Here is a 26,757-nt window from a genome sequence, read left to right on the forward strand (position 1 = left end):
TGCTCTTCTAGGCTCCTAACTCAGGACATCAGATCATTTAAATGTTACCAATTTCAAGCTGCTGTGCAATACTGACTTCAGCAAGTATATGTCTGTCTGTCAGAGGCGACATCTGTACAGACTGGAACGCCACCTGACTTCAGGCTGAGTGTTAGTTCCTCCTAATATCTACCACTCTGTTGCACGAGAAAGTTCAACAATATCCCCGTCATACTTGCTTCCTACCTGTTTTGTGTATGCCCGCGTCTCTGCCAGCGGCTACCTCAGAGTAAGTGAGGTCTCACAACGTCTAAAATACCTGCCTTATCAGTGAGGAAAGGAAGAATTTAACTCCTGTGTTGTGCAGCAGTTAGCCACTCTTTTGACTCGTGCCAAACTGAGGAAAGCAAGACAATTTGCCTTCCGGTCTCCTGTTGTTCCATCAGTAAGTGAACAGTAGGCAAACTGACAGAAATAGCGTAATGGTTTGAATTGTTTTGACAAATGCACTTCAGTTTTGGTCACCTTAAGGGTTACGTACAAGTAGATATGAAGCTTTCAGACAGAAGTGTGATTTTTCCTGTTGCCCGTGTCCTTGTAAACCGTCCAAAAACTAAGTTAGGCTAAAGTCAATAAAAGTAAAAACCAAAATATTTCCAGGTGTCTTATAAAAATCCTAATGATCAAAGCAGTTAATTGGTCACTACTGTACTTCAAACTAAGATCTGTTTCCAGTTATTTGTTGTTAGAAAGGTCAGGTAATTCTTTGCCGTGCTTAATTTTTTTTTTTTCAGACTTGGACAGTGTTCAGGCTTCTTCTACATAATCTGCAAATGTTGTTTGCCTTTTGTTAAAAGCTAGGCATTGTTAACTCTTAAAATCACACAAATGTTAGGAAATTTTGTGGAATGGTGGTCTGCAAAAGTATTCTGTTGTCCAATTCCAGTATTTTTCATTGTCAGTGCTACAGATTGAAAGTTGTTTATATATCTCATAGTTCAGTAATTTACTGTCTGACAGTACTGCTGAGTACTGCTATTGAGTGCTTCAAACAATATTCATTCAGTATGTTATACTTTGCAGGTTTATAGCTGACAAAAATGTAGTACTCTAATATTGTGCCTATTATTTATGTACTTTTTAATTTCTGTGACCATTAGCTGTGCAGAGAAAAAAAAAAATTTTGTAGTTGGCATACATAGGAGAAAGTAAGCCACAAGACAGAAAGGTTTCTACCAAATAAATCTTGTTCTGAATAGGTTCTTTAAAGAAATTTTCTAAATGACAAAGATTTAATTCATAAAATAAGTACTTAGAGTAAGCATTTCTTATATTTCTAGTTCCTGAACTGCTACCCACATAGCCAGCCAGCAAGGAAATTTTAATTTTTCCTTTTTACATTGACATTCATCTTCCTTCAGGAAAATTTACTGCTTGTTTTCTGACAACAAAACTAATTATATTAAGCAGTCACATTTTGTCTGCAACATTGTACACAGCTCTTCTTGACTTTAAAGGGCATATTTTGGCCTACAGGGGAAAGCTGACATGTTAGGACTTGAGTAATCATTTGAATGACAGACTTGTTTTTACACAGCCCGTGTTTCCCTGAAAAACGCAGACACTTGTTTCAAATGCACTCCCATCCCGATTTCAGGGACAGAAGCTGGGAGCAAAGATAAAACCATTGTAATGAAATTCACTGTACTACTGTGTGTTCCCATAGGATTTGTGCAGCTGTGCCTCATAACCTTTAGAAGAAAGCATAACTAAACATTGCATTTCTCTGACTAATATGTACCAAAAAAAATAAATGCACACTTCAGAATTGCGAATATCCAAATGAGATATTTTTGGGGTTTAGTATTGAATAGATATTTTTTTCTGATATTATGGAAACTAAGGACCTATTTCGACAACCGTATTTTATTTTTATTTAAGAATCACTGGCCAGCTGGTATAAGCCATATCTGCCTTACCGTAAAGCGAAGAAAAAGCTGGCAAGTTTCTCTTCTGGCTTTGTATAGAGAAATTATTCCTTTAGTTTGGCAATAATACAATTACTTTTGGAAACCAGAATTCCAGGCTCGTTTCCTGAGTTCCCTGACCAGGTGCTTTCTGTGCAGTTTTGTCCAGCCCGCGGGATGCGTGGGACGTTACCTCTATGGGGTCTTGGTATGTGCTAGGACAGACAGCGTAGCTATTTACCACCTAACTAGGAAGAACTGGAAATATTTTTGCTCTTGTCTGAAAAAGACTTGGAATATCTGGAAAATACTAGTGTTTACCCTAATAAATGATGTTTATAGAGGGTCAGCTCATCTTGGGCTGTACCTTAAAGTGCAAGTCATACATTTTCCCAGTTTCAGTGCGATTATTCTGGAAAGAAACAAGTATTTAGCATTTGGAGAGGGAATTGTGTGTTTTGTTCTGTGCACAGATGAGTTGTAGCCACAGTGCTTTTTAAGGAGGAAAAATAGTGATCAAGTTATACCCAAGACAGCAGTAAATATTTATAAGTCAGATTAACACTGCTAATTTCCTCCATGGCCATTCTTGTGTATCAGGGTTATTTGCAATAATGTACTAGATTTGTGGAGTGTATTTTGAATGTTTATTCTGTCTGAAGAAAACAACTAAACCTTTGTTTTGGCCTTTTGAGTAGTCTTCTATCTGGTACACTGGGTTTGGTTACGGTACAAAATCCTATTTCAGTTTTTTGAAGTTCCATGTGTTATATTTCCTACCTACATATAGTCATACAGATCTGATTTATCATGAATGCACTTCTAGAAATGATTATTTTTTTTTACCGTTGTTTTTGTAGATAGGCTGCAAAGCCTGTAAAATCTATCTTGAAAGCACCTTTACCAATATAGTTTGTGGAAGATGATCTACGTTACAATTCCTGTAACCCTTGTTATCTACATAGCTTTTTTTTCCTAATATGTGAAATACTTTCTTTGCAGTGTCCACAGAGAATACCTTTATTGTATTCTTTCAAATCAGAAATACATGGGTGGATGGATATTCTGCAAAGCTATCTGTCTTCTCAACTCCCATCACCTGGCTATTATTTGAGTCATATGCTTATAAAAGACAGTGTAGTAGTAGTTTATGTTCAATACTTGTTTTTGCTGACACCACAGATAATTGTTTTTATTGCTTATAGATCAGAGAAAGTTTAAAAGATCAGGAGTTCTAGAGGTGAGAAGTATCTAATATTTTCAAAACAAAACTGAAGTATTCTATTTAAAAAAAAAAAAAAAAATCTAAGCCCAAGTATCAACTGCATGTTTTTATTAATGATTCTCCATGTGTACTGTCAACATCATGTAACTGTTCTAAAATCTGAGTAAGGTTATTACAGGCAAGTGATTCTAGTAATAATGTACCTGGAACTACAAGTCTTATTTTTACTGCTTAACACACAGAATTTCCCCAATAAATCAAATTGTCTAACAGTGCAGAAAGGAAAGTGAACAAGAAGAAAGAGGATTTCTTTACAAAAGCAATAAAGGAAATGCGCTAAGAGCAATAAAAATCATAGAAATGGGTGATGACAAACATTCCATGCAGAACAGTTATCATGTATTAGTGTTCAGACCAAGATTTGCAGTTGAGCTTTCAGTTTCTGATTTCAGAAACTGAAACATATAACTTTGGTTTGTTAACCGAACATTTAACAAAGTCAGGCCTTTTTTTAAAGGTGATGTTGGTTGGTATCCTGAATCATCAGTCAGTTCAGAAAAGCATGGTCTATTAAGGGCAGCGATGTGCTAAAAGACATGTAAAGTCTCTAAAGTGAAATATGAATGACCAGATGTTGTCATAGTTATGTCAAACATAATTTTGTTTTAGGTTTATGCCTTTGACTTCTATTGCAAAAAGTAACTTACTCTGTGGGTTGGGCTTTCTGTATCTGGCTTTTAATCAACAATTGTGAACTTGTCCAGCAAAGCGGGGCAGTGAATATTTTTGTGCCTTTATTATGTAAATTGTGCATCTCTTTGGGGTTCTTTTTTACTATGAAACAAGTTCTTACAAGTATTTTCAATTCCGATTTTGCACTTTTAGCTTTGTTTAGATTCAGGACCAAAGAACTAACCAGTGGTAACTCACTTTTATTAGTAAAGTACAATAATAGAAATGGAAAAAGGTAATGAAGGGACTTAAAACTGAAAAGAAGTGCTGGTATTTCTCCTGATACTAAACAAATGATACCTTACATAAAAATCACTCTTAAAATAATCTGTAGAGTCAAGAAGTATAAATGCCCACTCATTCTTCATTTGTAAATTAGATTTTCAGATTTGCTTACCTCCTATCTCAGTTCATACTCCTTGGGGAAGAGTGGTTTTTCTTATCAGCACATTTTACTAATACTGGAACAGGCCAGAGTTTGTTAGGACTAAGTCTTCTAAGGACTTAGCTGTTTTTTGAAATAACATTCATCAGTTAAAAAATAATAGTAATTTGGGATAGTGAAGATGGCAACATTTTTTGACAAGACATCTCAAACTTTTTCACAAAGAGGTAGTTTTGGAAGATATCTAGAAAGAAGCCTCTGTCTAAACATTCATCCTTTAATAATTTAGGACAAGATTTTGTGGTGAAAACTAATATCTTGCATTCAATTATTCAAAGTAAAGGCTACAAAAGAATGCTTGATGTTCAGGGTAAATGTTCACTTTTATTAGATTTGTCCGCCCTGTTAAGGAGAGGCAGCAAATTCCTTTGGTTCTTCAAATTGTCTGAGGAACTGTCTGTAATTCACTCCTGAGGGCTGGCTATACGAGAAGATATGTGTACCTCTATGTAGTTGCTCTGTTATTTATCTATCAAAATTGTCACAGAAAATGATCAATGAGGTTTTTCTTAAACAAATCAGACTAGAAGTTCTCCCTTTATATATCTTAGTACTGCATTTGAAATAATATTTTAGTTCTTTACAATATTGGCAAAAATGCCTTAGTATATAGGCCATATAGTCTCCATAAGGACCTTGTAGTTTTTAACCCTTTTTATAATAAGAATTAGATCAAATTAATGGGGAAGATCAGCACAGTAGAAGAGAAACAAGAAGTCTGTCTGGTAGCTGAAACTGGCTGTGATTATAAAAAGTCATTTGAAAACAGTGTTATTACCAGAAAACACCTCCAAACATCACTTCAATAGAAAATTTTTTCGCTATCTCTGTTAATGATTTTTAATTTTCTACTTTCAAAGGTGACATTATCTCTGTAGAAAAATCTATATATGTAATTGGTGTTTCTGCCACTGAAGAAATGACACCAGGCTGCAAGCATTTTTATCTTACCCATACATCAGTCTTCTGCTATTAAAGCAGTTTTTATAGCATTTTGGCTTTCTGTCCAACTAAGAGTTGACGTGGAGTTCAGCTATTGCTTATCTATATTCTGTCTTTCCTGAAATTATTAAATTGGTTACCTTCTAGACATTTATTGTATAGGTAACTTCTCTCAGCTTTATTTAGCTGAGAATTCCTTGACCTTCTCACATTGACTGCACCTTTGCTTTCCTCTTTGTGCTTCTATACATGCATGATGGTATTTACATTGGCGATACATCTATTGGCAGTAACCATTGCAACTCAGCAAAATCTCCTCTTGAAACTTGAATACTAATGTAGCTTTAAATCCATTATAATTGCACTAAAGAGCTCAGATTCTTGTGGTGATAATCACACTTAGATCATAACTTATCTCTTTTACTTTATTTATATTGCCTAAACTTCCCAACTGTACCCATCCAGTCCTTTTTTTAATCTTAAGTAAACTTGCAAAATTATTCACTATTTCTAGTAAAGTATATATTTATAGAATTGACTGGCATGAAGATGAGTGGAGTAAAAGAAGGAACCCTTTACCTGCCTTTCAGAAATACTGTGTGTGAATGTGAAATGATATGCTTCGAAAGGCTTCTAAAATACCTACTAGTGTCTTGGGTTGAACAGAAAATAACTGTTACCATAAAATACTACAGTAACTTCAGTAACCAGACTGTACATATATAATCTGCAGGTTTTTAAACTGTATAGTTGACTTCATGGTTCCAAGAAGAGCGCTGATAGGGTTCATGTTGAGTACTGATGTGCTTGCATAGTTAAAAAGTGTTTGCTGCCAATCCTGTTCAGCTATATCTTAGAACAATATTGAGAATCCAGCACTCTGCCTTCTTTCCAATTATATACTACAGGAAAGGCATAACAAGCATGCAGCATCTGCTTATCCAGTGCTTTCAGACCAAAACCTAGGAAGTCTGCAAATAAAAGTGGGGGGTTTCTACACAGTGAAGTAGGCTAGGCCATGAATTGGCACCTAGTTGGTCACACTTTGTCACTCATATTGCCAAGCTGGTTTTAACAATTACTTTTCAAAATAAAGACCCCCACAAAAAATCTTGGAATTCACTCGGTATATTGGATAGAAGTCTAGAGTATATCATAATCTCATATTCTTCAAGTGACCACTGTGTGTTAGCAGTGGAATGAGTCCTGTTAGAGGTCCTGGCACACCCTTTCCTCTGTCTCCTTGGTAAATTGGTGATTTCACAATCTTCAGACTTTCCAGTTCTCCAGCGGCAGGTAAGCTATCTTTAAGCACTGCTTTGAGACACAGTTGCAGTCTACTCCGAGTCAGATTAATTTGCAACCCAGATTCCCATCTGGGAAAAGTGTATTAGAGCAGTGGTTATATAAGATGCTCCTTACATCCCATGTAGATCCAGACTGCATTTTTTCCCATATAGGGGATAGTATCTATGTGTCTTGTGACATTACAGAAGCTGGGGATAGGATGGGGAGGGCTGACCATTCCCTTCTTGGGCAAGAGATCCCAATTCCTTACCTGGGACAGAGGATACATCTTACATTTCATCAGGTACTCTCGATCCATCCACGTTGTGAGATTACAGAGAGCTACTGCTAGAGTCTCAGAAGAAAGAGAGGGGAAAAATAATAGCTGGGCAGCACACTCTCACCTTGAATGCAGCGTATTTAGGAAAAGAAGGTTGGAATAAGAGAGAGAACTTAAACAGATGCTGGTATGAAATGTTTCAGTAACAGAGTTACGATGCTAGTATATCTTATCGCTGTGAATAGGAAGGACCTTTCTTGAAAAACTTGTGTTACTGATTGGTGGCTTTCATTTATTGATCAATTTGTGTTTAGTCACTTGCAAAATCATGCATCAAAACCAGAGAATTTATTTTTGAACTCTTGTAGGTGAAACTTATGCCCTGCAGGGTTAGCTGGTTATTATCAGAATTTTTATATGTGTTATTGTTTTGCAAGTGTGCTTGATTTCAAGTGTCAAGCACAGCTTTCTTCTGAAGGTTTATTATTTGAAGGCAAGTGCAAGTGGGAGAGGCTATGAAAATCAGTTTCTTTTAAGTTATTAATCTCAAATGAGTGATTTTTTTATTTTTATTTTTTTTAATACTTGCTATATTTTAATATGACTTAGAACAAAATAGGGTGTCATTACCATTCTTGTTCCTGAGTGTTTGGCTTGGCATTTGATGCAAGGCCTCAATTGCAGGCTGAAGTGCCAGCAGCTGAAGCTGAAAACAAGACTGCGGTGGGCAAACTCAAGATTTAATTTCAGAAAGAGTGTTTATATTTTCCCTGGGGCCACATTAATGAGAGTCCAAACCCTAAATGTTACCACCAACACATTTTAACAGACCAGTTTCCCAGTTTTTAAAGTGTGGTGTCACCTTAAGTATTTTTCTTTTAACTTTTCCCCCTTCTTCTGACTTTAAAAGAAAAGCCATAAAGCTGTATCATTTTTGGCTGAATTCAGTGTCATGTTTGGGGAACAAAGTTCTGTGTAATGCAACAAAGTTGCATTTAAAAACGTTTAATCCTATCTTCTATTTCTGTATCAACTATTTTATTAATTCAGCTTGAAGTTACCAATGCGAAACTTCACGTTACTACAAAACACACCACCGCCTGGTACGTACATACGTGTTACAGGGGTCTACATATCAAAGTCCTGACCCAGGCTGCTACCAGCGCCTCCGTGCTGTGCCTGGGATGAACTTGTGACCAGCAGGTCAGTGCCAAGAGAGACAGCAGTGATGGGGTCACTGGGAGTTCCTCAGCCCGGTTTCCTGCTCCCTCAGCTGGGCCTGTTTTGTGGCTTTAATAGGATTAAAGAAACATTTACATTGAGGCTTTAGGAACATTTTCACACTGCCCCTTTACCCAACTCAAAAAGTAGTATAAATCCAAAGGATTAAGTAAGGGATTTATGTAAAGTTGTAGTGTAAGATGAGTTGGTGCACCTGGCTCTTTTTCCTCCTCTGTGAATAAGGCACGCTGAAGCAGCGTACTGCATGTGATACAGAAGCGAGCTTGGCGGTTTTTCCTGAACTTTTAAGTCTCTATAAGCTTTGAAATGATTGTTTCTAAATATTAAAATGAGCTGGTAGTTTCTGATGAAGGAATGTAGTATTGCAATCTATAGATCCAATTAGACATTGCTCTTCAGAGGGTCTTACGGCATTTTTCTGCCACTTTTCAACACTGAAACATGCATTTAAGAGAATTTTTAATTTCCTGGAAATTACAGTACTCTGTCTTTAAAAATGGAAAGGGGAAAAAATACAGTTCTCTGCCACTTAGGTTCATTAAAATCCAAAGGAAATTCTTAAATAACCAAAATAATAATTTTCAAACTCCTTGCCTAATCGTTTATATTGATGAAAGCAATTTAGTTGAAACTACAAACATACCTATCGTATGGGGTTTGCAATTATTTTAGAGTAAAACTGCTGGAGCTTGAAATTCTTTACTTAAGTTAGAACTGTTTCATATATCCTTTTGTGCCTCACTGTATAAATCTACAAAGACCGAGATTATGCCTGTACTCTTTAGTCAGGCAAGATTCCAGCTGAAACTGAAATCAAGTGGTGTTATTGCTGAGAAAATACTGTGCCATCAAAGCCAAAAGGGGGAAGAAAAATAACAGGATGAGTTATAATGTTCAACAGTGAGATGACTGGTTACTACACTATTTTGAAACTCTTCTTGTGATTTAGATGTATTGTGATTTTAATCCAACGTGCATCATTGTAATTACTTTAAGAGGTATATCAATTTTGGATTTGGTCTGCTATCACATCATCATTCAACTTGCCCTGTGGGTATAGACTGTTCACATTAATAAAGATTTGCAGTGTACACTGTACTAATGTCACCCAGATGTATCCATCGGTGGATAGTGGTGCTGTTTTTCACATCATTAGGTGATTAAGCAACACCTGAGGTCCAGGGAAACGCAACATCTGTCATCCAGGATCCCTCTGTTCTGCAAGTATTTGATAAGGAAACAGAAGAGAGACTTCCATACTTCTTTCTGTGGTCCATTAGGAAGGCTGTGTGTGACAAGAGGAAGTGATGCATCCTTGCACACCTCCGGTCCCCTCTAAGCGAGGTTCTCCTGTATTATTCCTGATTAATCCTTCAGTGTTATAACTGAACAGTATTTTGTAGTGTACTTCTGGAAATCTGAGAATTATAACCAGATCATTTGTTTTGAGATTGGTCATTTTGTGTTCTGTACAACTTTATCAAAATCTGTTTTGAGATTAAATAGAGAAAAAATTCAGTTCTTAATTAGATGTGTGAAATTACTCATTTTTAATGCAGCTTGTGACTCTTGTCCATAGGCATTTTCATGAGAGCATTGGATTGACTAAGACAAGCTAATTAAATAAACAAACAAAAAAAAAAACACAAAAAAAAAAAAACAGAAAAAACTATGGATCCTAGTGTATGAATGAACATGAATACCTTTATTTTACCATCCTAGTGAGAAAGTTAGGTCAGCTGTCACTCCTATTAAAACAAAACCTTTATTCATTTGCTGTCTTCTTTCAAAATCATCTATATGCTTGTAACCAAATTTGTATTCCAATGATTTGTATTTTACTGACACTTCTTAATTCAGAATTTGTAAGTATGCATAATCAGGTATTTTGGTAACACAGCAGCAGTTATAAATTTTCTTTTTTAAGTTAGTGTAATCCACGTTACTTTGTACAAGGAGCAAAGTTTTATCTGTTCAATATGATCAAATGGGATTAATTAAGGCTAAGCAAATCATCCACAGTTTTATTTTCTTAGTCATAGGCCAACTTCTTGACTTTCTGTATGTCCCTGTTGTACCATTCTCTTGGCACCAAGGGGATCCTAAAGAGTCTCAGAAAGTTAATGATGGACGTGCCTCAGGAAGGGCATTTTGGCATCTACCTGCAAGGCTGTCAAACTGCAAGAGAGGAGAGGCAATTGTTCCACTCTGCCATTATTGTGAGTTCTCAGTGCAATGATCAGAAGTTGGGTCAAGGTCTTTTCCATCCCTAGATTTCTGTGATACCATTTTAATAATATTAGAATTGAGCCCCAAAGAGACAAGGACAGACTACAGAAGGCCTTTTTTTCCATTATGTTTCCTTGACATGCAAGGACACTCTTGTGGTTTCCAGATTTGTTTTGGATGTTCATCCAGAGCTCACAAGCATCTTAATTTAAAAACAAACCAACCAACCAACCCCATGGTCTGTAGAATTCCTCTGTCCATGTACCAGGATAGGATAAGCCTACAGAAATTGCAGGGCAACTGCAAAGTCCCATTACTTAATGGATTCTCTTGGCTGTATAGCTTTGCGAAGGAACTATATTTTTCTTTTGTTCATTGCACAAATAGAATGAGTAGATAATGTTGTGCATAAGGATGGATTATTCTGTTCCTAAATGTGTTTTTCTACAGTGGAAGAATATTGAGAGTTCAGTGTTTGTTTGGTTTTTTGTACTGCTTCTCATTTACACCCAACTCCTTTTATGTGGAGATACTTTACCCTCAGTAGTTTAATCCGCTTACTTTTTTTGTTGGGTTTTTAGCTGGGGAATTATTGGAAATGTTTCAGAACTGGTTATATGCAGACATTTTCAAGCTATTTTTATCCCAAATCTTGCAGCTTCTTTGCTCTTCTTTTACGGTTTTTACCCTTCTGCTGCACTTTGATTTTTATTTTTTTAAAAGTAAATGGGAAAGTTGGCCTTACCATATGTGTTTTGATGAAATCTTTCCTATTATTATTGCCTGCAGTTGAATTCCTGCAGCAAAGCCACTGGGGTCAAAATTTGAGACTTAAGTTGTCTATGAAGCTAGAGAAATACGTAAAGAAGTAAATTTTCTTACCTACAGCAATAGTAAGTTTAGATGGATGAAGCAACACAATGTGCTTTCCTGTTTACTTTTTGTATTCAAGTCAGCATGAATAATAAAAAGATCAAGCAGTCTTTACCCATGTGTTAGAAATTGAGCAAGATGCTTCAATGACTTTTATATTTTTTATATATATAGTTTATATATCTGTTATTTTTCTGCTTTGGCTGTAGACTACTGACTCATTATTTGGTCAAGTGTATTTTTTCCCTCCCTTGCCCTCCCCCTCCTCCCTGCTCAGCTTAGCAAGTTTCCCGTCTTTTTTTTTTAATAATGTAAAATAAGGTATTGCCAAGGTAAAAAAGCTACTATTCTATTTGCGGTTGTATGTCCTTGATAATGTTGTTTCGCTCCAAAGCGTGAATATGAATCTGCATCTGTAAAAGAAGCAGAATAGCTAGTCTAGTAACCAAAGGAAGCTGCTCTGGGGAATATAGTCTACTTGTGTTGTTAAGAAGTCTCCACTGGCTGGCAGTTGCAGAATTAATTTGGAGTTGTGTAGAGCATAAAGCCTGCAGATTATTATGTTTTGCTGATGATTTCTTCCTCCTCCTTTAGAATCTTCTGCTTGTGGTATTGTAAGTGATGACCTGCTGAGAGCCTTGGGTGCTCAATCTGTGTATGTTTTGAAACAAGGAGGTCTTGTCTTTGATGACATTGTTGTAGCTGCAGCTTTATGAAATGCTTCTCCAGCAGCTGTCCTGAATTTTGCTGCAGTAGTTTGGCTTCAAATTCCCAGCTGAGGTTTCCAGTAAAATGTGTCTCTCGGTAAAAAGAATTAGCAAGAGCTGCAGTCCCCTCAGTACTGAAGGAGAAGTCCGGTAATAAGTGTGGTCTCAAAAATGCCTATCTGAATAGTAGAAAATTAATTTTCTGTTCCCTGAAGCGTAATGCTTACTTATTTTAAGGCATATATATATGCTTACCACTGACTTAATGCTAGATTTGTCACAGATTCACTGCAGGCTGATTTTCCTTGTTGAACTTCCCCATGTGAATAGATCAACTTTAATCTGCAGTGTAATTTTAGGAAGATATCTGTATGTCGTGTGATATCATCTTTGCCAATGCCTTCAAGTATGTCCTATTTCATCCTGTTGCATCTTATAGTTAAAGTTTCATTAAAATGAAAACTGAAAACCTGACTGTTAAATCAAGTGTTCCTCAAAACTAAGAGGTTGGATTTTTTCTCATGCTACTTCAGTGCGTACCAATTCCAGTGAGTTGTTAGGGGACGCTTTGCTTTAGAGATAGCTAGTGGCATATAGTATTACAATTTCACAGGAACCTTCAGATAATCATGACATAACTCCACTATCCTTGATATCTAAGTAGAATAACTATTTTGACTCCTTACGTTATCTGTAGTTTCAGCTTTCTATAAAACATTGGTTTTCACCTCCCAGTCTAAAACAGTGATTTTCTGTGATGTGTATTATTAACCACCTGTTATATTTCTTCTTGGAGGCAATTGTGCTCCTGGTGAATCTCCTATTAATGAAGAATCACATTAGATACAGTTATTTAGAAAGCAGTCATGGCAATGGAGTAGCAGTTACACAACTGTGGAAAGATTTACCCTATGGTTGTCCAGCCATGCACATTATTAGGATATTTTTTTCAGTTTGTATCCACTGCAAACACTTAAGATGCAATGATTATATCTATTTTACATACTTATTCCCGGTAGTGTAAAATACATTCTCACAGTAATAAAAAATACTGTTCTTATTAATGCCTTGCTTTGCTGTTTGCTTTTCAGTTAGGCTTAATTAATCCAGTTCTGTAGATATCATCTTAATACTGCAAGGCAATTCTGTGAGCATGACTCACCCATCAGATAACATTTTTTATTTGGTTTGATAACAATAGCAATTCTTATATGTAGGAAGATTGCTATTGCTTTTAACCAGACATGCTTACCCTGGATTAATTTGGAACATTTATGCATACTGACAAATGAAACAGATCTTTGGTACCAGATCTAGCACCCAGCTCTGCACTCAGGGCTTTTCAGGAAGCATAGTCTGATAGTCTTCAGGCGCATTCCTGGGGATATGGTAATTTGTGGTTATGAAGCTCCACAGAAGCCTGTGTAATCTCTGCCAAGTCATTTGTAGCCATATTAAAACAGCATGTGATGGTGCCTAAGACTGACTTGGGTACTTAAAACAGTTCAGGATTAAAAAAAAACCCAAACACTATTAAGGACTTTCACCCTCTATGAGGACTGGGAATCTGACCGGCTCGCATAGAAAGCAGTTGGAGTTTCTTACAAATCCTTTAGGTGCTGTTGTATGTCTCTAGTTCCTTCTTCCATATAGGAGGAGGTGATCTGATGAATTTGGCCCTCTGTTACGCTGTGATTATTACTCGCTTTATGCCTACCTTGTGGGGACTGTAATCTAGTGTATATCAGAAGCTATATAGACACTTGCCAGAAGCAAATGCTAACCATTTATCATTTAGAGATTTTGCAGACACTGCTGAGTTCTGTGCTGGGTGGAATCAGGTCTTGTTTAGGAAACACATACAGCATAGATTCACTCGCATGGCTCCATTTGTAAAACAACCATGATAGGATTCATAGAAGCATAATGAGAGTTAAGGTGCTGAGTATCAACAGGAATAACGTAAAAATATTTTGAATAAATAGGGGATGATCAGTATCTCTGTGCTTCGTGTCCATCTCAGATAATTTCTTGCCTTTTTTTTTTTTTTTTTTTTTTTCATTCTCGTAACTAGCAGAAACTGTCTTGCCCAGAGGAAAATACGAATTGGTCCTGTGTGACATCACACGTGGGAAGTTGGGTTTATCTGAAACCAGCCCAGTATAAGCCAGTGTTACTTAGCCTGTAGTCTATAAGCACTAGAAGCAGTCTGCAAAATAATTCCCTGTTCTACTCAGTCATTAATTCAAATATATGCATTTGTCATTTAATGTGCAGGTAACAAATTTAATTGTTTTGTTATTTAAGTAGTGGAACTGATTTTTGCTTTCCTAATTTTTAAGTAGTGTATCTAATACTCTTCAGTCATTAAACAAGAGAAGGATACAAGGTGGTCATATAGGTTGTTGATTTTTTTTATAATATTTTTTATTATTATTTAGAAAGAGAAGCAGGATGTATTGATACTGAACATGTTGGTGTGTTTTAGTAGAGGTTTCCTCATAAGAGGGAACCAGAAATGGCAGAGTGCGCTCTGTTTGAATGCCTGTAAATAGAAGTGAATTTTAACAACTTCACAATTCCCTGTAGCTTTCATGTCAGCATTATAAAATCCTGTGACCTTGGAAAGAACAGTCAAAGGCTGTGCATATCGATAGACGCACAGTGGCATGTCACTCCTCAACAGAGTGGAGGAAGGGAAAGATCAGTATTAACAAAATCTGACTTCCTTCTTGTATTTAATCAGCATTTCCCATGCATCTGATATTAAGCCATGAGGAAGACACTTGTTTTCTACAAGTTCAACAAATTTTTGCAAAAGCTGTTGTTCTGGAAACCTTTAACAATTAATGAGATTTCTGTCCACATAATATACATGGGAGACTTGAATAGTGGGAGAGGCCCTACAGTGGTCAAAAGTTTTGCCTGCATCCAAAAGTTTGCAGCTTGAGGGCCTCAATTTGTACGATTATGCAAGTGCATTTCATTGCGTAAGATATTCAGATGCGTAAGTACTGTTTGCATATATTTCTGTATGTTTGTCTTAAGTATGTTGAATCTGATTGCTAGACCTATCAGCAATTATAGTAGCAATTATGATAACTCTGTAAATAACTTGGTTGAGGAATCCTCTGTTCCTAATCTGTTAAGTAGGTAGGTCACCCCAGAGGTTGCTTATGTGTTTCTACACGTAAATATTTCCATTATTATTTTTGTGGGCTTAGATGATGCCCATTTTTCACCTTCTACAGTAGTCTGAACAGGTGCTGCAACTGGTTTTAGTTCCTTTATGCAGTCAATCTGGTTTCCTTGTTTGAAAGCAAATTTCCTTCCCTTATTTATAGGAAGGAAAGTTTAGTATTTTCTTACATTCCTGTGTCCAGCTGGGAGACAGTGGAGATTCTGAGAGGTTTGACAGGGTGTTTTCCCACCACCTTCAGCAAACTAGGCAAATCTGTTTTAAAGATGTGTCCAACATATGGTATTATTTTAATGGTTTCACTGATCAAGTTCAGAGCATAAAATCCTTAAGGTTTAGAAGTTGCAGCATTATTTATTTAAGCAGAAAGAAACATTTTCACATGGTAATATAATTTATTAAACATCACTCTTTCCTAGAGGTTCAGTCTTGAATGCTGATGGCTTTCTAATGTGTAGCAGATACTGTATAAATTACAGCCATGAAGAACCTTGTTTTTATATACTTAGTAAGTGTTATCAATAGTAGAAATTCACAGGTGGACAGACAAAAATGTCCTGTTCTGGGATTAACTCTAAAATAAGCTCTGCTACACATGTGTACCATATGGATCTGTTTTCTTTCTCATCCATTACAGAAATGAGAGGAAGTAGTTCATTGTTTCCTCATCCAACTCTCAGATTTGCAGGTTCCTCAAGGTAATAATTTTTTTATATGGTCTGTTTAATGTGCTAGAGAATTTTTTAAAGCCTTCTGTTGAATCTGTGGGGAGAAGTTCATGTTAGTGCACTGGGAAAGAGTTCTGAGCCCATAGTTTTACTAGAAGATATAATCACATAGCTGAACCTCTGCAACTACGGAATTTTTCAGAATCATGTCAGGCTCATTCAATACTGTGGAGTAGTTGTGGGGGAAAAAAGCCCAACAAAACCTATACATCATAAAAATTGTACCAAACAAATCCCTCATCTTTGACTTTTCCTCAAAGAAGGACATCTGCCGATCAAAATATGAGAAGACGTTTATGAGTCTATAATTACACTGTGATGTTCTGTGGAGCACTGGGTTCGTTAGCCAATATCCAGTACAGTACATATGAAGAATCCTAACACTAAATTGCAATAGTCCATTTCAATGCATTATTGCACACCATGAATGGGGGCAGGAGGAGCCTGCAAAAGCTAAGGTTTTAATCATACAAGAAAACCCATAATTTTTCAGAAATAATTTTTTTTCTAAAAATGTTTAGAAAGTGGCTACGGATTTAAAATGCGTTCCTTAATCCACTTAGCATTGACGTTCAGACCATTGTTCAGAAAGACCGTAACTGTATTTTATAGTGCAGACTGATGCTAAAAAGATTTAAAGAAAATACTACCTATTATTAGAGATGTACATATAATTAGGCCAAACAGAAATAACTAAATGTGCATTCAGTTGTGACATCAATGGTTGACTCTAAGCAAGCAGTTGCATTACATCCGGATTAACTGCTCCGTGAGCATCCCAGTATATTTTTAACATCATATTGGCTATGTGGAATGAGTCCTGCACAGAGGAAAGACTGCCACTGACAGGATTTTTTAGTAAATTACTTATATGCATGAACAAGTCAAGAGTTATAATAAGTTCTTCCTTATATTTAAGTAAAGTATATTCTTGATTCCGCTAATTTCAAAGGGACTTGAATTTTTTTCTTCTAGTCCTTCATTATTAAATAGGTAAATATTTAGAAAAGCAGTCTTTCATCATCAATGCTGTTGACTAGTATTCTGTTCTCCATAGACACATCCACCAAAGTGTTGATCAAACAATGCTAAGTTAGAACTAGAGAATAAAATGAGAAATTATTCCAGAGTCTTTTCATGGAAGGATGTAAGTTCACTTTATTGTTAATTTAGACTTATATTAGTTTTCTGCTTAGATGAGGACATATAATGAAATTATAAAAAAAATCATAATCTGAAGTAAGTTTATCATAATGCTTTCATTTATATTTACTGTTTTTTCAAAAAAGGTTAGTTAGCAAATTCATATAATAGAAAACCATATGGAAAAATAAGCAATAGCAATTAGTTTATAGTTACTGTGCAAACAGCGAATAGACAAAGCTTTGGTATATTTATCAATAATGAAAATAGAGAAATGAAGACTAAATAAAAGAAGATAAACTTTGACAAATATTACAAAATCTCAAGTTACTTTTACCTACAATGTTAAAATGTCCCTTTTTTCTGAACATTACTTAGAAAGGGCACAGGAAAGATGTAGGATTGCTCATACTGCTAGTCCTTTGAAAATTAATGTAATGATGCCATGATGTCTATAAATAATTACTTGTGGCTAATCAATATTCAACTTCAAAGAATGACCTTGGCAATGAATCCTATTCAACAGCTAACAAGCAGCTACTTGTAAACACTAAATAAATGGAAAGCCTTTATATCAGCCTCACTAATCTAGACCTGCCAAACTCAATCTTCGGAACACATTCTCTTACACATCAATCTTGTGTGTTTTCCATTCCCCAAAACATTCATTTTGCATTTGAAATTTCCTGTCTTTGCATGAACATGATTTTCTTTGAGTGACAAGGATACTTTTCAGGATTTGAAGTCTTCCCCCACTGACCTCCCCCTTTATGGATGAATGTGAACATATTTATCACTGTGCTAGAATGTTTTCTTGATGTACTTTGCACGAGTTTCATAAGAAATCAGCAGGACTCAAAAGCTGATTTCTGATTTTACGCTCTTTAAGGAAAAATGCTCTGCTTCATTAAATTATAATGGCTTGAATATTTTTTATTTATTTTACAGTGTACATATGTGTGATCAACTTTGCTCTTTTTTAATCCCTGGTCATTGTATTTGTTGACTCTCGTGATAAAAAGAAGATTGCAACTTTTACTCATGTCAGTATTAGAGAGCCAGAATAGTGAGCTGAATTGCATTTGAATACATTAATAATCAGATTCTCATTTGAGGTACAGGTAAATTGTTCAATACATATTTGCGTAAATGGAGCTACCATTTTCTACAGCTACAAGTATATTAGGTATTGGAAAACAGTATTATCTGAGAAATAGTTTTGGAAATTATACTTTTAAAGATCTTACTGTTTATACAAAAGGGAAAATTGAAGAGCCATATGTAACATTAATTTTGCTTTCTTCACTTATCTGGGTGAACTTCAGGCCACAGTGAGATTAATAATGCAACATAGCTTTACTATGGTGAGATCAGAATTTCATCCTTAATTCTTCAGTGCTAAACCTGAAGTTATATTTTCCATAAGATATTTTATTAGTTACTAGTAATGGATAATATAATTCTGACATATAGTAGTTAGTTATAGAGTTCTGACTGCGTTTCTTTTCTAGCAATTTGAAATATTTGATGGTTTGGAGAATATTTAGTAGAAGAAGCTAAGCATATATGCCATAAAAAATATATCTATTTGCAGGTAGATACTACAAGGAGAAAATATGGAGGATGTACATGCTCAGTTATTTGTGTAAGAAACTATTTTCTACTTTAGGCATCGGCCATGTAGACTTTCATGCCATTTTACAGAAAATTTGAGCTGTGTGATAAAAGCTAAGAAAATGCAGAGCTAAGAATAATTACTAACTTTGATTTGGGCTATGGGTTTATGAAATGATACAGAGGAAGATGGATTGACTTAAAGTAAAATAGAGCAGCCCAGGATGAATGCAGTCATCTGGTGGCAGTATTCTGGACACTTATGTGTGAGCCTTCCTTTTAATTTCCCAAGTCAAATTCTTGCGTCCAATGATAGGAGTCCTGCTGAGGCCTATGTCTCCCTTCAGGGTATGCCTTGCGTGGCTGAAAGGCACGTCATTCTGGGTGGTCTGGGGGTATGTCTGAGGCAGGATCCCACAGGGAGTCTCATCCACTCATCTTTGGCCAAAAGAATGGTGGAATCACACTTAGACCTTAAAAGTAGACTGAAGGTTTAAACAGAAGGGAAAAAACCAGCAGTGAATGTGTTAGAAGGTCCTGCAAGAATCAGCTCATTTTTGGAAAATGAATGTGTCTCAATTACTGTGGGAATTTCAGGAGTGGCATAGACCCTATGGAGTTCAGGAGCTGCTTTTCCATATCTTATATCGCCAGTTCCTCAGTAGGTTCCATACAAGCACTTAGATAGGCAGCCTCGGGTTCATTAAAAAAAAAAAAAAAAAAAAGGCTGTATAGAGTTAAAAAGATACTATTGAGTAATGTAAAACAATTACGTTCAGGAACATTAAAACTTCAAGCTAATTAAAACTGCACCAATAGAACACAATAACACAATGTACAGAATTGGGAACTTTGAGTGGATAGATTTCATGTGATGGAAGAGAAACATTGATTAGTAATAACAGTGGTGGTGTGATGTAGAAAATTGTCCTCTCGTGGGAGATCTGGACCAACACGGTGTATTTTTCAGTATCTATAGAATGAGAACAGTTGGGTTGGGTTGTTTGTGAATGCTCCATCCCTAATATGTTATTCATACTGATTACATTTGCATATGAGTCACATTCAGTTTGAATTTGCCAGATGTCCATTTATGTTTGTTTAAATAATGAGATCATTCCATAAAGTGAACAGGACCTAAAAATACAGAGGGAAGGCTGTTTAGAAAAACAAGATTTAAAAAGCCTTGCTTACATATTTTCACGTCTCGTGGTATATTATGCAAGCAGAAGCACAGCAATGTTAAGGCACTGTTCAAAAAAAATGTGTCCATTGCTAACACTTCATTAAACGATATATAATAAAGCTTCATGGGATTTGTTTCTATTTCCCAGTCAATTTCTCCATTAATGGGAATGTTCTCCTTCTGAATACATTCAAATGTACTGTTTTCAAAGCCAGCATCGTTTTGCTGCTGCTTGTTTTGTGTTACGTGAAGATTCCAAGTCTTTCCAAAGTGTTTTGTCATTTACTGTAGCATGGAAGAATCTTAAAATGTACTGCTCAAGGCAAAGCTTATACATAAACTGAGCAGACAAGGGGCAACTGAATTCTGAATTTTTATGTTATTGAATTTACATAAACTTTTAACAAGCAATAAACTTTTCTTATGCACAAAGGGAGACTACTAACTAACCACTTGAGTTCAACAAAGACTCCTCAAATGTGTACTTAATTTGTTTGAGACTTTAAAAATCTTTCTCAAGCCTGAAGAAATTATGGTTTTTTCATATTGCAGCCAATCACTACACACATTAAACATTTACATTAGTATGTGGGAAATAAATTTAACCGTATACAATTTGAGATTGCTGCCTTGGTAAAGAAAGTTAACAGCAGCATATCGGAACCCACATCTGGTGAGCTACTTTGATCTCTTTAAAGCAGAATGTGCAAGGAAAGGCTGCAAGAAAAGAAAATGGAGAGTTTAGTCAAAGCTGAATAAAGAACTATCTAGATGATATAATATACAATAAAAGGAAACCACTGAAAATCAGTTTCATGCTAAGCTCCTCCAACTGATATATCTACCAGAAGCAACAGAATTTGATGACATAATACGTTTAGAGAAAGAGGTTTCTCATGTTTGTTCTTAAGACGTAACAGATGATATTATGTGACTTGCACTATATCTGCCCATTCCCCAGAGAAATATGGATCACATGCACAAACCCATCTGCAAGCTTCCCCATGCAAATTGTTCTTTATATATTGGACCAGAGAAGAGGAAGGAGGCAAGATAGCTTTCAAATCAGAAGAAATGCACCATCACAACGGTGTGTTTATGTTGTTCATTTGTTCCAGGCTGTCTTTTCTAGATACAGCTTCTCTAGAGCTTAGTTTACTGTTTCCAAGTCTTTCATTTTCTTGTCAGTAGCAGCTGTTACTTAAATATATCAAGAGCAGACTTTTCTGAAATTTATTTGAACTAGATCTGCTTTAAAATCTGTTGTAAATCAGTGGGCTAGGTTCACATCAGGCTATGTATGGAGCACTAATGTCCGCTTTTGGTAAGACATGCAAAAATTTGCACAACAGCTGGAAATTTGCAGTAGTAGTACAAACAGACGTATTATTGAAGGAGAGTTTTATGATTGTGTGGCTTCTAAAAAATATGTGCATGTTCTGCTTGTGACTAGATTTGACGCATTCATCTCTGTTGAAACAAAATGCCAAAATATTCAAACTACCAGAGCCTGGTTTTGCATGTTAGAGGAACTTAAAGAGCAGCAAAGCACAGGGTCATAAAAACGTTTCCCTTTGTGTATTCAATCACGGCACTGCAGCTGTACACTGAGTGCATTTTCAAAGTGAAGTGGGAAGGTATCACTACCTTTGCCTTGCGTTCTGTATTCCTATTTTTAAAAAAGTGTATCTGTTATAAAACAAAATGTCCTTTCAGGTGACTGTAAGAACAACTAACTGGACTGCTGAATGATAAGCATATATGTGCAGAGAGATACCATAGGATGGGAGTTTTTGTTGAAAGTGATAATTAAAGCTGTGAGTGCTAAATAGATGAGGCACAATACATTTGTTTGAAAAAATATGGCCATTTGCAGGTGATTTGCACCAGTCTGCTAGACTAGTTGCTCTGGTCTGCTAGGGCCATGTGGCCTGACATTAGCATTTTGCTGGTGTTACAGAGTTCGAGACGTCGCTTATGGTCTTGGGCACAACAGTTGGACAGAAGTGCGGAGCTGGACTTCTTCCAAATTCCCTTACTTCCTTTCTCTTGAGTGTCATAACTTTTATGTCCTATTTGCCTTGTACCTTTCAGTCTCGCCCTGTGTCATTGTTATATATGTATTTAGTTGAATTTGTGGCTGTTGAAAGGATAGTTAAGTTGAAGACATCTTTCAGTTGTAATATTATTTGTTTGACATTTGAACTTTAAAATTCAAATGAAAGGAATTCTGCAGTGCATTTTATTTATTAATGTTATGATGTTAAGAAAAATCAAATACCTTTTGGTAAACCATATTTTTATGTCATTTATATGACACAACCTACCAGGTCTTTTTATTGTGTTCTTATCTCTTTTGGTGGCGAAGAAAGGGCCGTTGTATTTACTGCAAGTAAGGATATAGATCACATCATTTGGCAGTAGGGGACTCCAATAAAATGTTGGAATAAACAAAGTAAGCAGAAAATATTACCACTTTTCCTCTGGGAACTATTTAAAAGTGCTACCATTTAAATTAACCGTAGACTTTGAATTTCTGAATATGCAGTTGGAGGTAGTGTTCCTTTTAAAGCAGAAGCAGTATCTTTTATAAAAGCAACAGCTGCAATTTTAAAAGATGCTGTGGGGATTTATCTAGTGTGGCAGCTAGGCTGTTTATCTCTTTCAAATTTTTGGGGTAGAATTTGACAGCTGTTGGAAAGTTACTTTTAATATATTTTATTATGAAGAAACTCGAATACTCTATTAAAAAGTTGTTACTAAATTGCACACATAGAAGTTACTTAGGTTCTTTTGTTGTTGTCGTGTTTGGTTGTTGAATTTTTGTCATTAAATATGGTTGAATTTTGGCTGACAAACCCTGGCATTTATTTCCAGGTTTTCTTAAAGCTGATCTATCTTTTTCTTTTTTTTTTTTTTTTTATTATTATTTCAACAGCTTGATCAAGTTGTCCGTCAGAGAAATCTGCATAGTTTGGAACTTTTCCTCTCATGTGCACAGAAACAGTTAGGCGTTTTATTAAAGGAAGAGCCAACCACAACAGAGGAAAACGGAGACTGACATTCTCAGTAATGCTGATACAGTGTGGTTTGTGAAGCTGCAAGTCTCAATCCAGCAAATGACAAATACATTCTAATCTTTTGGGATTGTATCATTGATTCAAGGTTGATCTGAAACTATGCTTGATAGAAGTATTTGTGGATGATGTTCTTTTATTTATTTATTTATTTTACTCCTATTATCAGATTGCAAATATGGGAGGGGAAAAAAATCCCTGGAAAAAATTGATTTTATTTATGATTTTTCTTTCATTATATTTTCTAGTAGCCCATGATTGAAGTTCTAGATAACTGTAGGAATGATGAAAATGTTTCCCTGTTATGTCTGGTTTAAATTTGGCATCATGCATTGATGTACTTGATCAGTATTTTTGATATTTTAAAAGATGGAGAAAAACATTTAATTGAATATAGATACAAACCCATCTCTACTTCCAAAGTACATGCCCAAGTGCATTGCCTCAGGTGAGCCTGAGGAGCTTCTTGCTTCCTACTACTTTTGATGTGTAACGGAAGAATTGGTACTGAAACGTAAGAGTGTTGACAGGCATTTCTTTAGTCGTTTATAAACAACCCCAGCTCTGGTAATAGAAGAGTTTAAAAACTAAACAGTGCATCTTCTTAGAGTAGTGCAAAATATTGCCATAACTGATGTATAGTATGTATTTTATTTCTGTTTTACAAAGCTAGTTTGATTCCAGAAGTCGTTTTCTCATGCAAGTACGATTAATGTGACTGACCTCAGTTTCAGGAAGAAGATGTATGTAATTATGTGGAGGCTGATACTGCACTGCTTCAGTGGAATTTCTGACAGAATAAGGAGTGCAATTTGCTGACCTCAGATGCCCTTTCTAAACCCAGTGAAGGAAATGGAAAACTCCCCACTGACATTCTTGGACTTTGGATCAAGTCATAGGTCTTTCTAGTCTTGCTAACGACAGCATGGAGGGGAATTTCTGTGCCTACACTCTACTGATGGTAGATTTGGGGCCTTAGTTATAAGAGAGTTCTGAATGAAATAAGGGAAAATAAATGCTCACACTTAGGAAAGTAAATAAACTGAGAATGATATCTCTCGTGGTGAGCTTATTATTCAATGGGGGACCTGTGGGCATTTTTTAGTGTCGTTCTTGTTATTCAGTGGTGTTTTGGGTTTTTTTTGTTTGGCTGGGGTTTTTGCATCAGCAGTCACTTTTCATAAATTGCTTTTTTATAGCAATAAGGAAACACTAAATGGTTGCGTATGTATTTGGCAGTATGAAATATGTATTGCAGAGACTTTAGGGTTTTATTTAAATCTTTTCCTGTGCTTCATTTTTGTAATCAAAACCAAAGGTTTTGTCTTCTGTATGTAAACGTTCCCTGAAGAAGTAAATAATTCTGATTTTCCTAGATGATGACCTCAGCCTACAAATGGATGAAAATCCAGTCTTCTTTTTGATATTTCTTGATTGACTGATCAGTTGCCATTTCTTCTGGCAGACCAAAAACTACTTTTGTGGTAATGAGTTGCCTACTTATTTATCGTTCCTAAACCAGTGAAATTCTTGTCTTTGTCAACTGCACCAAAGGTGACACAGATGTCCACGTGGGTTTTTTTGGAAAGTAGAGGCAGTGTAAAATAAAATTGGTTGTCTAGTGCAGTCTCAAAAATCTATGTTTAATTGTGGAAATGTGGTATGAGCAGTTTCCTAGATGAACTTCAACATTCTTGTTTTTACTTCTAGGCCTGTACATGGAATAGTATTCCATTTTACTGAAGACCTCAAAGTGTTCCCCGTCAAAGCTGGAGCCTTAGCAGTATATCAGCATTCTCTTATTAAAGAGTTCTATATCCTGACTTGCAACAGTATGTAAAAGCACTTGTTGGAGAAGCTTATGACTGGAGTCAGTAAGATTTCACTGGCAACTATGGTATGTCTTTCCCATTAGAACATCACGTGTTCTTTAATCTCAGTTCTTGAATATTGTGATTGACACAGAGAACTGTGGCTATTTTTTTCTTACCTTTGACAGTTTTAGTCCTTCAAGCTTCTTCTCTACCCTGAAAGCAAAACTGCAGAATTAGACCACAGACATACAAGATCAGATTGAGAGCTTGGATTACATTCAAAACTCCCAAGTCTCAGAGAAGAAATTTAGTTACCCAGCAGAAAAAGACTTATCCAGTATGTGAGCTTTGGAGTATGCAATAACCTCCATCTTCTCCACATTGCATCTCAGGCTTTAAAGCTTAGTTTTATTTTTCATTATTGCTGCCTAACCATTGGAGAATAAAGTTTTGTGGTAATTTAGGAGGAGGGAAGGCAGGGAGAAGTTTGCAAAACCCAGTCTAGCTCCTAGAAGGTGTCATCACAATTTTTTTTTTATTTTTTTTTTATTCCTACATACAGACTGAAGAATGACATATAAGAGAAAATAATATGTTCAAGGCCTACAGGGTAGAACTTTTCCTGCCTCTGAGGCATGGCTGCTAGTGTAACAATTTTGGCAAGACTGATATGTAATGGGAGGAACGAGAAGCCCTAGAACTAATCCTTAGAATTGAAATGCAAGAACTAAAATGTTCAAGCTAGTGAGACTGCAGTCTAGAACATCACCAAAGCTCATATAATATACATGTTATATATATATATATGATTGTGTACTTTATATTAGAAATAAACCACAAATCTTGTTACATAGAGATGTATTTTAAACAATCAGTTGTGTGTGTTAAAAGTTACCTAAAAGACAGGGTAACAGTATATCCAGTGAATATAAAGGTGTCTTTCATTGGTGTCAGTCAGGCCCATTCTGTTTTAACACTTCTGCTTGATGGTCTACAGCAGAGAAGATCGGAACAGTGAAGTTTATAACTAATAGTTTAATAAATTAATACTGAATATTGTGATATCATACAGTCCTACACCCTACACATTTGTGTTATACTTCTGTATGTTTCTGTTCACTCCCTATCTGCTTCCATTACAGAATTCTAGATTAGGTGTGAGACTATGTGTGTACAAGTCATTAACAAAGAAGAAATCATTTACCATACACTTTTTGTACGCTGTCTATAGTTAAGATATGGGAATATTTGAATTTTTGCCTTGCTCTAAGAATCTCATTGACAAATGACACTTGAATTCCTTGAAGCATTGCATTCCTTTACTCCGTCATAAGAAGGCAGAACAAAGACAAAGCAGTAGTCATTCCAGAGGCTGAGATTGCATTAGTGTTTTGAGATTTTTGTGCATCTTTATGTTGGCATCTGATCAAATGTTGCCTCATGTCCTGCCAGCTCAGTAAATGGCAATGTTAATTCCTGTCTGTCTGAAATTATCCATGGAGACATGACCTTAAAGAGCCTAATTTCTCTTCATACTGAAACTCCCTTATAGCACTCTAGACCCTCTTCTTCTACTGTGTGTTTTCTATCCCCACATATTTGAACTTACAGATTTTTTCCCCACCCCTTGGATGGAGGGAATATGTGATAAGATTTCATCTTGTTTCCTACTAGGAAATAGCCACTGATAAAAATTGTTCATCAAGGGGACAGATACAATTTATGCTCACTTTCAGATCACGTACAGTGTCAGTGGAGTTGTCAATGGACTTAGTGCAAATGTAAAATGAGCTGGATTGGATACCCAATCTAGCTTCCAGCTAGTTAGCTTTCTTGGTGCCAGATGGGTAGGTGTTAAAGCATAGACCATAGCATGGTCTAACAAGCCATTTACATCTTTCCCCAGCTGCATTACAGCCTACACCGAGCTACCTGAAATACAGTTTCCTTTAACTGGTTTAGGTACTGGAAACTTTCTTGCAGGAGTGACTAACGTGTGGATGAGATTGTCTTAAAAATTTTGACATGGCCGTTCTGAATACTATATAGAAATATTTTATAACATCTGTGGCATTCCTTTTTCGTCAA

The 26,757-nt window shown here is 36.0% G+C and overlaps 1 protein-coding gene across 6 annotated transcripts in view; it reads left to right on the top strand.

The window, feature by feature from the left end:
• CCDC91 (coiled-coil domain containing 91) overlaps positions 1-24,420 on the top strand; it is a 155,093-nt gene extending 130,673 nt beyond the window's left edge. For all 6 annotated transcript variants that reach the window (XM_049821940.1, XM_049821939.1, XM_049821945.1 and 3 more), the window contains one exon: positions 22,717-24,420. In XM_049821940.1, the coding sequence (XP_049677897.1) occupies positions 22,717-22,839 (123 nt within the window). In that variant the 3' untranslated portion in view covers positions 22,840-24,420. The remainder of the gene's footprint in view (positions 1-22,716) is intronic.
• The last annotated feature ends 2,337 nt before the right edge of the window (positions 24,421-26,757 follow it).

This window comes from Accipiter gentilis, chromosome 18 (genome assembly GCF_929443795.1).
Source record: "Accipiter gentilis chromosome 18, bAccGen1.1, whole genome shotgun sequence".
Classification (NCBI taxonomy): domain Eukaryota; kingdom Metazoa; phylum Chordata; class Aves; order Accipitriformes; family Accipitridae; genus Astur; species Astur gentilis.